The sequence below is a fragment of the Rutidosis leptorrhynchoides genome, chromosome 7 (assembly GCF_046630445.1).
Source record: "Rutidosis leptorrhynchoides isolate AG116_Rl617_1_P2 chromosome 7, CSIRO_AGI_Rlap_v1, whole genome shotgun sequence".
NCBI lineage: Eukaryota > Viridiplantae > Streptophyta > Magnoliopsida > Asterales > Asteraceae > Rutidosis > Rutidosis leptorrhynchoides.
The window spans coordinates 163,660,101-163,674,016 of NC_092339.1; the positions used below are offsets into that span (position 1 = coordinate 163,660,101).

At 31.2% G+C, this 13,916-nt stretch overlaps 1 protein-coding gene across 1 annotated transcript; it reads right to left on the minus strand.

Moving 5' to 3' along the window:
- Positions 1-3,559: 3,559 nt before the first annotated feature.
- Positions 3,560-6,739, minus strand: LOC139859750 (uncharacterized). The gene is made up of 5 exons (XM_071848524.1): positions 6,698-6,739; positions 5,935-6,584; positions 5,120-5,877; positions 4,429-4,539; positions 3,560-4,317 (listed from the first exon to the last, which is right to left on the minus strand). Exons 1-5 carry the CDS (start codon positions 6,737-6,739, stop codon positions 3,560-3,562), a joined length of 2,319 nt encoding a protein of 772 aa, XP_071704625.1.
- Positions 6,740-13,916: the final 7,177 nt, after the last annotated feature.

The window sequence follows — 13,916 nt, forward strand, 5'->3', positions numbered from 1 at the left end:
ATTCGTACTCGTACAATACACAGCTTTTAGATGTATGTACTATTGGTATATACACTCCAATTATCAGCTCTTAGCAGCCCATGTGAGTCACCTAACACATGTAGGAACCATCATTTGGCAACTAGCATGAAATATCTCATAAAATTACAAAAATATTAGTAATCATTCATGACTTATTTATATGTAAACAAAATTACACATCCTTTATATCTAATCCATATACCAACGACCAAAAACACCTACAAACACTTTCATTCTTCAATTTTCTTCATCTAATTGATCTCTCTAAAGTTCTATCTTCAAGTTCTAAGTGTTCTTCATAATTTCTATAAGTTCTAGTTTCATAAAATCAAGAATACTTCCAAGTTTGCTAGCTTACTTCCAATCTTGTAAAGTGATCATCCAACCTCAAGAAATCTTTGTTATTTACAGTAAGTTATCTTTCTAATTCAAGGTAATACTCATATTCAAACTTTGGTTCAATTTCTATAACTATAACAATCTTATTTCGAGTGATGATCTTACTTGAACTTGTTTTCGTGTCATGATTCTGCTTCAAGAACTTTCAAGCCATCCAAGGATCCTTTGAAGCTAGATCCATTTGTCTATTTTTCAGTAGGTTTACAAAACTTGAGGTAGTAATGATGTTCATAACATCATTCGATTCATACATATAAAGCTATCTTATTCGAAGGTTTAAACTTGAAATCACTAGAACATAGTTTAGTTAATTCTAAACTTGTTCGCAAACAAAAGTTAATCCTTCTAACTTGACTTTTAAAATCAAATAAACACATATTCTATATCTATATGATATGCTAACTTAATGATTTAAAACCTGGAAACACGAAAAACACCGTAAAACCGGACATACGCCGTCGTAATAACACCGCGGGCTGTTTTGGGTTTGATAATTAAAAACTATTATAAACTTTGATTTAAAAGTTGTTCTTCTTAGAAAATTATTTTTCTTATGAACATGAAACTATATCCAAAAATCATGGTTAAACTCAAAGTGGAAGTATGTTTTTCAAAATGGTCATCAAGACGTCGTTCTTTCGACTGAAATGACTACCTCTTACAAAAACGACTTGTAACTTATATTTTCAACTATAAACCTATACTTTTTCTATTTATATTCATAAAATAGAGTTCAATATGAAACCATAGCAATTTGATTCACTCAAAACGGATTTAAAACGAAGAAGTTATGGGTAAAACAAGATTGAATATTTTTTGATTGTTATAGCTACGGGAAATATTGTAACAATTCTATACAAATCATATCCTAGCTAAATTATATTGTATAATACATGTATTCTAATATATTATGTAATCTTGGGATACCATAGACACGTATGCAAATGTTTTGACATATCATATCGACCCATCTATATATATTATTTGGAACAACCATAGACACTCTATATGCAGTAATGTTGGAGTTAGTTATACAGGGTTGAGGTTGATTCCAAAAATATATATACTTTGAGTTGTGATCTAGCCTGAGACGTGTATACACTGGGTCGTGAATTGATTTAAGATAATATATATCGATTTATTTCTGTACATCTAACTGTGGACAACTAGTTGTAGGTTACTAACGAGGACAACTGACTTAATAAACTTAAAACATCAAAATGTATTAAGTGTTGTAAATATATTATGAACATACTTTGATATATATGTACATATTTGTTATAGGTTCGTGAATCGACCAGTGGCCAAGTCTTACTTCCCGACGAAGTAAAAATCTGTGAAAGTGAGTTATAGTCCCTCTTTTAAAATCTAATATTTTGGGATGAGAATACATGCAGTTTTATAAATGTTTTACGAAATAGACACAAGTAAATGAAACTACATTATATGGGTGAATGATCGAAGCCAAATATGCCCCTTTTGCTTGGTAACCTAAGAATTAGTAAACCGATCTACTAATTGACGCGAATGCTAAAGATAGATCTATTGAGCCTAACGAACCCCATCCAAAGTACCGGATGCTTTAGTACTTCGAATTCATTTTTATCATGTCCGAAGGATTTCTCGGAATGATAGGTGATATTCTTATATGCATCTTGTTAATGTCGGTTACCAGGTGTTCACCATATGAATGATTTTTATCTCTATGTATAGGATGTATATTGAAATATGAAATCTTGTAGTCTATTATTATGATTTGATAATATATAGGTTAAACCTATAACTCACCAACATTTTTGTTGACATTTTAAGCATGTTTATTCTCAGGTGATTATTAAGAGCTTCCGCTGTTGCATACTAAAATAAGGACAAGATTTGGAGTCCATGCTTGTATGATATTATGTAAAAACTGCATTCAAGAAACTTATTTTTGATGTAATATATTCTTATTGTAAACCATTATGTAATGGTCGTGTGTAAACGGTATATTTTAGATTATCATTATTTGATAATCTACGTAATGCTTTTTAAACCTTTATCGATAAAATAAAGGTTATGTTTGTTTAAAAATGAATGCAGTCTTTGAAAAACGTCTCATATAGAGGTCAAAACCTCGCGACGAAATCAATTAATATGGAACGTTTATAATCAATATGAACGGGACATTTCATAACTGACTTTGTTGTAGAAATACATTTTGCATAGTCAGAATCAACATAAGCAGACAATACAAAATTGTCAGTTTTTGTTATGAAAGTGCCTTTTCTAGGTGAACCTTTAAGATATCTAAGAACTCTAAAATCGGCATTTAAGTGTGAATTTAAAGGAGCATGCATATGTTGACTTAAACAATGAACAGCATAGGCAATATCAGGTATGGTCAGTGTAATGTAAATAAGTTTTCCAATAAGTTTTTGATAATCACTTATATTAGATAAAGGATAATCAGTATCAGAATGATTATCAATACTGGAAAAGACAACACCAGATTCTATAGGAGTAATAGCAGGTTTACTAGCTAACAAACCAAATTCATCAATTACTTCTAAAGTATATTTTCTTTGTGTCATACTTAAACCTCCATTTTGATCTAAAAGTTCAATACCAAGAAAATATTTTAATAAACTCAACTCTTTAACTTTGAATTTAGTTTGCAAGAAATGCTTACACTGACTAATACAACTTTCACTATTGCCAGTAATAATAATATCATCAACATAAACAAGCAGAAACAAAGAGCAATCATCAGTATGTTTGGTAAAAAGAGAATAATCATTCACACTTTGAACAAAGCCATATTCAAACAATGTTTCACAAAATTTCTCATTCCATTTCCTAGGAGCTTGTTTCAACCCATAAAGAGACTTAACAAGTTTACAGACTCTTTTGTCATCTTTATCAAAATATCCCTCAGGTAAAGTCATATAAACATCTTCAGTTAAGTCACCATAAAGAAAGGCATTATTTATGTCAAGTTGATGTAAAGACCAGTCATTTTGAATAGCAACAGTAATAATGACTCTAACAATAACCATTTTAACAACAGGAGAGAAGGTTTCATCAAAATCTAGACCTTGTATTTGATTATAACCTATTGGCAACTAATCTAGCCTTGTATCTATCTATTTCACCAGAAGTCTTATATTATTCTATAAACCCACTTTGATCCTATAGGTTTTCTATCACAATGCAAATCAGTAATAATCCAAGTATTATTTCTAAGAAGGGCTTCAATTTCCTCATTCATAGCATTAACCCAATTCTTATTCTTTGATGCCTCTTGGTATGACTTAGGTTCTTGACTTTTATTTAAACAAGTGATAAAACAGAAATTTTCAGAACCAAGTTTAGAATATGTTAAGTAATTTTTAAGACCATATTTTACCTTATTATCAAGTAAATAATCATTTAATCTTTTTGGTAAAGTTGTTCTTCTGCTTGTTCTTCTTAAATATTTAGCATTTATATTAACAATAGCTTCTAATGTATCATCTACATTAGAAGTGCCCTCAGGGACAGCATTATGTCCACCAGATGTTCCTTCATAGGAAGTTGCATGTCTGCCATCACCTGTTGACTCAGAAGAGTCAACTGGAGTAACATGTCTGCCATCATCCTTTGGACTGTGTCTCCCTTCATCATTGGGACTTATAGGATCCATTTGGTTAAAAACAGTTGACTTATCTATATTAGACTCATGTACAATTTCAGAATCATTTTCAAACATTGTAAAATCAAAGAAATTTAAATGATTACTATTTTCATCAAGGTTCATTTTGTAAACAGACTCGGTTTTGAAAGGATAAACATGCTCATAAAACTTAACATATCTTGAAAAAATAAAGCATTTATTTTCTAAATCAAACAGTTTATATCCTTTTTGAGAAGTAGAATAACCTACAAAGACACATTTAAGAGACCTTGAAGAATATTTATCAATTTGATTTAAAACAGTAGCAAAACAAAGACAACCAAAGGATCTTAAATGGGAGAAATTAGGACAAGAACCATAAATCAACTCATAGGGACACTTTCCAGATAAGAGAGAGGATGGAAGCCTGTCAATCAAATAAGTAGCAGTTAAGATACACTCGGACCAAAGATACAAAGGAATTCCCCCTGAAACATAAGGGACCTAGCAACATTTAGAAGGTGCCTATGTTTCCTTTCAGCAATCCCATTCTGCTGAGGTGTGTAAGCACAAGATGTCTGATGTACAATACCTTTAGTTCTAGTAAACATTTTCATTTTTGTGTTAACAAATTTAGTTCCATTATCAGTTTTTATAGTTTTAATTTTGACATTAAATTGATTGAATAAAAGATTGTAAAGACTTTCAATATGATCAAACACAGTATCTCTGGTTTTTAAAAGATAAATTCAAACAACTCTAGAAAAGTCATCCACAACAGTTAAGATATACCTAAAACCTTCCTTACTTTTGATTTTATATGGACCCCAGACATCTAAATGCATCAACTCCCCAACACCTTTTGTTTTATGTTCACTTAATGGAAAAGGTTCTCTGGTTTGTTTAGCTTTATGACATATATCACAAGGTTCATAAAATCAATATTATTTAAGTTAAGATGTGTTTTAAGTATATTTAACACTTGACTAGTAGGATGACCAAGTCTATTATGCCAAATACTGGTTTTAAACCTAGAATTATTTGAAACATTAGACATGATAATCTTACCATTAACACATTCATCAAAAAAATAAAGACCATCACTTTCATTACCAGTCCCCATCAATCTTTTTTGAAGCAAATCCTGAATATAGCATTTATTAATGTCAAAACTCACAACTAAATTACTATCTTTTATTAATTTGTTAACAGATAACAGGCTAACACAGTATTGAGGAATAACCAGAACATCATACAGCTTAATATTATTGGAAAGTTCTAAATTTCCCATTTGAAAAATCTTAGCATTAGTACCAATAGGATGATTAACAGACAAATTTAAATCAGATACATTAACAACATTGCTTAAATTTTGAGAAAAAGAAACCATATGTTGGTTTGCACCAAAATCAATTATCCACCCTTTAGAAACCATATTATTGTTTTTTGAACTATTAGCACAAAAGAATTTATCAAAATTTGTGTTAAAGAAAACATTATTATTTGTGAAATTACCTGACATGTTAACATCCAGGTGATTTGAAGAAGGTTTCTCATTTACCAAGCTAAGCAACTTCATAATTTGATCACTGGTTAACTGAACAGAAGAGCCAGAACTACCATTTTTATCAGTAGCACAGTTATTACTATTAAATCTAGGTGACCCTTGATTAAAAGGTTTTTTTTTAATATATCCATGTGGATAACCAATAAGTTCAAAGCACCTATCAACAGTATGACCTAGCATATTGCAGTTAGTACACTTTAAAGATGGATTTCTGTATTTCTTCTTGTTATTGTAACCACTATTATTGTTGCTAGTATTGCTGGTTTTACTCACAAAGGCAGATGATTAAATTTTAACAGAGTTATTGGAATGTAACCTATGAGACTCATCTCTAGAAATAATAGAGAAAGCGGTTTTAACATTAAGAACGGGATCAGATATAAGAATTTGACTCCTAATAGGCACATACACATCGCCTAGACCCATTAAGAACTGCATGAGTTTCAAAAATTGATTATGTTCTTGAAAAGATTTATTAGCAGACACTATATCATCAATTTTAATCATGTCATCAAACTGTCTCCACATAGCATTCAACTTATAATAATAATCAGACAAAGGTTGGCCAGCTTGACTACAAGAATTAATATTTTGATATAGATTAAAAGTAACAGAAGCATCAATCTTATCATAGGTTTCTTTTAACTCAGTCCCAACAGATTCAGCAGTCTTAGAGAAAATTTGTCCATTATAAACATCTTCAGATAATGACATTAATATCCAAGTAAGCACAACAGAATTACATCTATCCCATTGACCAAGAAGAACATCATCATCTTCATATTCAAACCTAGCACGTGAACCATCAATAAATCCTAGCTTATTTTTAGTTTGTAATGCAAGTTTCAAAGCACAGGACCACACATTATAATTTTCAGTTCCTTTCAATTTCTGTGTAATTAATGGTGCACCAGAAGTGTCACTAGGATGTAAATATAAAGGATCATTAAATTCAAGTTTGCTAATCTTGGTTGGACCAACATAGAATCACTATCAGACATAATGAAACACAGATAAAAACAAATAACAAGAAATCAAAGAGAATAACAAGAATAACAGTAAATCACAAAAGCAATTACAAAAGAGAAAACAAAAAACACATAAAACCGCAACAAATCCATGGTTCAGACACCTGTAAGGATAAGAAACAAACCCACTGGAGTGGTTACTAACCAGGCAACTTGTAGAGATGATTTACAAGAAACAATAGGTCAAGATCAATCTACGCTTGATCAGGTTTTCATAGATCTCAAGGATCTAGATCAAGAGTTGGGCGTAGAGACCAGGTTAGGGTAAAAGAAAGCACTAATAAACACGAGACTCCCTTTTGAAGACAAATCTGTAGCGGAAGAACAAGAAGATCAAGACGAACAAACCCTAATTTATCAAACTACGGTTTCTCACCAAAAAACTACTAATCAACAGCAAATCGACCCAAAATAGAATCCACAAGTCGTTGTCGTACCCAAACAAAGTAGAAACAGTAATACCTTCAACTGATCTTGAAAGAAACAATCGAAGAAAAGAAACCCTAATTTTTCAGATCTGAAAAATTAGAATCAATTGAACACCGGATCGAACGATATCAAGCTTTGCCGCTCTGATACCATGAACAAAAACAAGAAACTAAATCCACCGACCACATGAGATGAAAAATCTCCAATCTTAGAAGTTAAAAATAAGTACCAAAACGATACAAGATCCTTACAACGGTTCACACACAATCAATCTCACAGTAATCTCTCTCAAGCTATCAAAAAGATAATTATGAATACAGAGAACGGAAGATATGAAACCCTAGAATGAATTTCACACAGTTACAGAGATGAACGAATGAATCAGATAATGAAAAGATAAATTAGATAACTTAAATAATAACTTAATTTCTTTTCTGGTCCCTCAAGTTCCAAATAGCTGTTGAGCAACAAAGTCTTCTTTTTAATACTTTGACCACCAAACTATCTTTCAGAAAATGACTGCAAGGACCCTGCAATTATTCTTAACCCAGAAATAAGAAGAAATACAAAAAAAAAACATATGATCTTACATGTTTAGATTATGAATATGTATATAAATTTAACAAAAAGCAAGAATTATTAATTAGTTGACCATTCTTTATGAAAAACTGAGATTTTCTGTTGAGAAAAAATTCATTTCTATATATACTAAAAGCCACCAAATTTTTGGTCGTTTAGAGTTAGTTTCTGTGTGGTGGGTGTTGTAGTTTTCACCAAGGAAGAAAAAGGTCAAAATAGTTGTAGTTCATGGGTAATAGTTGTAAATATATAGGGGTTAAAGTGGGGTATAAAAGGTAACTTTGAGTGTTTAAATGTAACTCTTTAATTTTATATAATAATTATTAAATAAAACTTACACAATTTTCGGGATTTATCTTTTTTTTCGCTATGAGTTAGATTTCTCTATTATCACCGTTCAAATCGAAATAATTTAACGAAAAAATTGCAACTACTAATATTTGAATCGGAGTTTTTTTTTTTTTTTTTTGTAAAAAAGTGAAACATTTTGAATTAATTATATATATACTCACTAATTATATTTCACGACTTCGAATCTTTCTACCCAATTTATTCGCAATTTGTCTTTTCAGTTTTCGTTCAACATTAGTTTTATAAAAGTCGTTATAATGATCCACTACAACGCGGGTCATTAGGTATATTACGTAGCAAACAACGCATATCCAAATACAATCGCAGCAACGCGCGGTCCGAATTTTTTCTAGTTATTTATCATTATGAATACAAAATGTTCGTATTCAACACTAAATATAGTTGTGTATGGCGAGCATTAGAGCACCAGGAGTGGGGATGTGTCACTCACCCGTCTCCCCCATGTCACTTAGTGACATCACTCCCCACTCACGTCGAGCACCTCCATTTACCCCATGTCAGTCTGATAATGCTAAAAACGAACATATATTTCATAGCATTATTCCTCAAGAAAGACAAGCTTTTAGTTGCAATTGTCCTATTTACAAGTGATATTCGTTTAAATAATAAAAGGTGAAGACAAAAGACAGATTCGACGAATTGAAGACGCAAACGACCAAAAAGCTCAAAAGTACAAAATACAATCAATGAGGTTCCAATTATTGATAAGAAACGTCTCAAAATTACAAGAGTACAAGATTCAAAACGAAAAGTACAAGATATTAAATTGTACGCAAGGACGTTCGAAAATTCGGAACCGGGACCAGAGTCAACTCTCAACGCTCGACGCAACGGACTAAAAATTACAAGTCAACTATGCATATGAATATAATATAATATATAATTAATTCTTAAAATTAATATATATATTATATTATTTTTAAATAAACGTCGGCAGAAGAAAACAACCAAAAGTGGCTCTCCCCAGCTGGCCATGCGATCGCATGGCCTGGAAGGCAAAAATCCATGCGATCGCATGAGCCCCTTTTCCAGATCACAGGCCTATAAAAATCGAGCTTTGGTGCACCATTTTTTCTATCCATAATATCAATCTCTCTATCTATATACGTAGTATATATTTATATTTATATTTTAATTTTAATTTTAATTCTAATAATAAGGGTATGTTAGCGAATGTTGTAAGGGTGTAAGTCGAAATTCTGTCCGTGTAACGCTACGCTATTTTTAATCATTGTAAGTTATGTTCAAACTTTTTACATTAATGACTCGTAGCTAAGTTATTATTATGCTTATTTAATCCGAAGTAATCATGATGTTGGGCTAATTATTAAAATTGGGTAATTGGGCTTTGTACCATAATTAGGGTTTGGACAAAAGAACGACACTTGTGAAAATTAGACTATGGACTATTAATGGGCTTTATATTTGTTTAACTAAATGATAATTTGTTAATGTTAATATAAAGATTTACAATTGGACGTCCCTATAAATAACCATATACACTCGATCGGACACGATGGGCGGGGTATTTATATGTACGAATAATCGTTCATTTAACCGGACACGGGAATGGATTAATAGCCACTAGAATTATTAAAACAGGGGTGAAATTATGTACAAGGACACTTGGCATAATTGATAACAAAGTATTAAAACCTTGGGTTACATTCAGTCGACATCCTGGTGTAATTATTAAACAAAGTATTAAAATCTTGTTACAGTTTAAGTCCCCAATTAGTTGGAATATTTAACTTCAGGTATAAGGATAATTTGACGAGGATACTCGCACTTTATATTTATGACCGATGGACTATTATGGACAAAAACCAGACGGACATATTAAATAATCCAGGACAAAGGACAATTAACCCATGGGCATAAAACTAAAATCAACACGTCAAACATCATGATTACGGAAGTTTAAATAAGCATAATTCTTTTATTTCATATTTAATTTCCTTTATTTTATATTTAATTTCACTTCTAATTATAACACTTTTATTTATTGTTATTGTATTTAATTGCACTTTTAATTATCGTACTTTTTAATTATCGCAAGTTTATTTTATCGCACTTTTATTTATCGCAATTTCATTATCGTTATTTACTTTACGCTTTAAATTAAGTCTTTTATTTATTTAATATTTTACATTTTGTTTTAACTGCGACTAAAGTTTTAAAATCGACAAACCGGTTATTAAACGGTAAAAACCCCCCTTTATAATAATAATATTACTTATATATATTTGTATTTTTATAAAATAAAACTAATATAGCGTTAAGCTTTGATTAAAAGATTTTTGGTGTGGAACAAACCGGACTTACTAAAAACTACACTATTGTACGATTAGGTACACTGCCTATAAGTGTTGTAGCAAGGTTTAAGTATATCCATTCAATAAATAAATAAATATCTTGAGTAAAATTGTATCGTATTTAATAGTATTTCCTTGTAAAATATAAGCTATTTTATATACACCTCGTAGAACATCAAGTATTTTTGGCGCCGCTGTCGGAAAACCATCTAGCTTAAAAGCCGGAAGCGCAACGCTAATATAAAAAAAAAAATTTACGCTTTTGTAAAAATACGTTTTAATATATTCGAAAATATAAAAAGAAAACAAAAATATAAATATTTTTAAGAGTTTGTTAAATATTTGAGTTCTATAAAAGTTTATTTATCTTTATTTTATAAAAATATAAGTTTTATTTAATTTATATAAATATATTACATAAATATATAAAACAGAAAATTTAACACAGCAAAAAAAAAATAAAAACACTCGAGTCCAGTACTGTAGCAGCCCACACTGTGGCCCGAAACCTAGCCCATGCGATAGCATGGCTGGATAACTTAGGACTCATGCGATCGCATGAGCCCGTCTGACACGCCACAGTTGACTGAGTACTGCATTAATTACGGTTTATAATTATTATTATTATATTTAAACCCTAATTAGGTTAGATTAGTTAAATATTTAATTTAGTTATTTATTTAATTTGTATTTTTAAGTTTAATTAGTTTTATAAAATATAAAATTAATAGTTTTATAAAATAAATAATATAAAAATAATATTTTTATAAAAATTGTACTTTTTACCACTTTTAGTATATTTTTATATTTTATCCCTTTTTAATTGTTTTAGCGTAACTTTTGTAATTTTTGCTCGTATTTATTTTTAATTCATAGTTTTTGCCATAGTTATTTTTATTTCTAGATTTTTAGGCTTTGTCGTAAAATCCCTTAAGTGCTTTTTCTTTAGACTAAGATTTAAGTGCTTTAGAATTCTGCGACGTTTTTTTAAGTTTTAATACCTTTTTGAGATATTGCCATTTGGGATATAGTTTTTCCTGTAAGCTTTAATATTTTTAGACACCTTTTACCTATGTATCAATTATCATTCCAATTAGTAATCTCAATTTGCGATTATAATTTTATGTTAGTGATAGTAATAAGGTTGGGTTAGTCGAGTTTTTTTTAAGTTTTATAGTCATTTTTTTTTTCTTTCTTAATTTTCAACGCCTTTTATTTTTCGATCTTTTCTTTTTCGACCTTTTTCGACGCGCTCTTTTTCTTTCTTATTTCTCGTCATTCTAGTTTTTAGGACTTAGAATTTTTTCTACTTCTTATCTATACTTCTTAAAATTACGAAAATTTATTTTAAGTGGTTAAATTGATAGACATCAAAATTTTCTGGTTCGTAGTAATAGTTGGATTTGTACATGGACCGGGTTATTGGAGCCAAACAGTCCTCAATTATATTGAGACCAAACGAATCCTGCCCCTCTGCTGCATCTTTTGGCTATTCGAAACGTGGGCAAAATCAGAAAAGTCTATTAATTAGATAACTTATATAATTTTTTTCTTTCCTTTTAAAAACTAATAGGATATTCAGTGAATGCACCGAGCAAGACGTTCACCACCTTTTGTACGTTCACCACCTGTAACTAGATCAAGACATCTAGCAAATATTATCGCCGTTGATTTTCCTTTAGAATCATCATCCAGTCGACCAAGTACTCCAATTTAAATTTTCGATAATCCATTTTTTGAACCCGACCTCACAATTGAGAATCCGGAGAATATTCAGGGACAATTCATAGATCATGAACCATTAAATTTTCCTCCGGAACCACCAATCATTCACAATTGTTGAGGAACGAACCATTAAATCAGAATCCTCTAGTGATTCGGATTCAACAAATTCAATCATGGAAAATCTGGAATCTTTAAGTATGGAAGACCGAATGAGAGCTAAACGCACTGGCCAAGGTTACGCAATTACTCATCCAGACATTAATGCGCCAGATTATGAAATCAAAGGACAAATTCTACATATGGTGACTAATCAATGCCAATTTAGTGGTGCGCCGAAGAAAGATCCATATGAACATCTTCGTACCTTTAATAGGATCTGAACACTATTTAAAATAAGAGAAGTTGAGGATGAACAGATATATCTCATGTTATTTCCCTGGACTTTAAAGGGAGAAGCCAAAGATTGGTTGGAATCGTTACCTGAAGGGGCGATCGATACATGGGACGTTTTAGTTGAAAATTTTCTTAAACAATTCTTTCCGGCATCTAAAGCCGTAAGACTTCAAGGAGAAATTGTTACGTTCACACAGAAGCCAAATGAAACTCTATATGAGGCGTGGACAAGATTTGGAAAGTTATTAAGAGGATGTTCGAAACATGGTTTAGATACCTGTCAAATAGTACAAATATTCTACCAATGATGCGACATCACTACAAGGAAAGACATAGATATTGCAGCTGGTGGTTCCATTATGAAGAAAACCGAAACTGATGCTTACAAAATTATTGATAACACTGCTTCCCACTCACATGAGTGGCACCAAGAAAAAGATATCGTTAGATCATCTAAAGCAGCTAGAGCCGATTCTAGCCATGACTTAGATTCCATTTCTGCAAAGATAGATGCTGTCGAGAGACGAATGGAAAAGATGACTAAAGATATCCACTCAATACGAATTAGTTGTGAGCAGTGTGGAGGACCACATTTGACAAAAGATTGTCTTAGTATTGAATTAACAATGGAACAAAGAGAGAATATTTCATACATAAACCAAAGGCCTGGAAATAATTATCAGAATAATTATCAACCGCCAAGACCGATTTACAATCAAAATCAGAATTATAACCGAAATATTCCATACAACAACCAACAAGGTCCTAGCAATCAACAAGTATCCAATAATACTTACAACCAGCAAAGACCTAATTTTCAAAACAAACCACCACAAACCGATGATAAAAAGCCGAATTTAGAAGATATGATGACGAAGCTAGTTGAAACTCAAACGCAATTTTTCACATCTCAGAAACAAACTAATGAACAAAATGCTCAAGCATTTAGAAATCAACAAGCTTCTATTCAAAAATTGGAACAAGAAGTAAGTAACCTAGCAAGGTTAATAGGTGAAAGAAAACCGGGAAGTTTACCTAGTGATACAAATGCTAACCCCCGGAATGAAACAGCTAAAGCCATTACCACAAGAAGTGGTACAACACTTAAACCACCTGAAATACCTGTAACTTCTGATGAAGCTGTTCCTACTCCACAAGAACCACAACCTGAACAAGATAAGGAAAAAGAACCGGTAGTTGAAAAGGTTAATGAAGATAACACAGCTAAGGATAAACCTTATGTTAAACCATACCAACCATCACTTCCTTACCCAAGTAAAATGAAAAAAGAGAAACTTGAAGCCGAGCAATCCAAATTCTTGGATATGTTTAAACAGATAAATGTAAATCTTCCTTTCATTGATGTGATTTCAGGAATGCCTAGATATGCTAAATTTCTGAAAGATCTAATCTCGAATAGAAAGAAAATGGAAGAACTCTCGTCTGTTACTATGAAT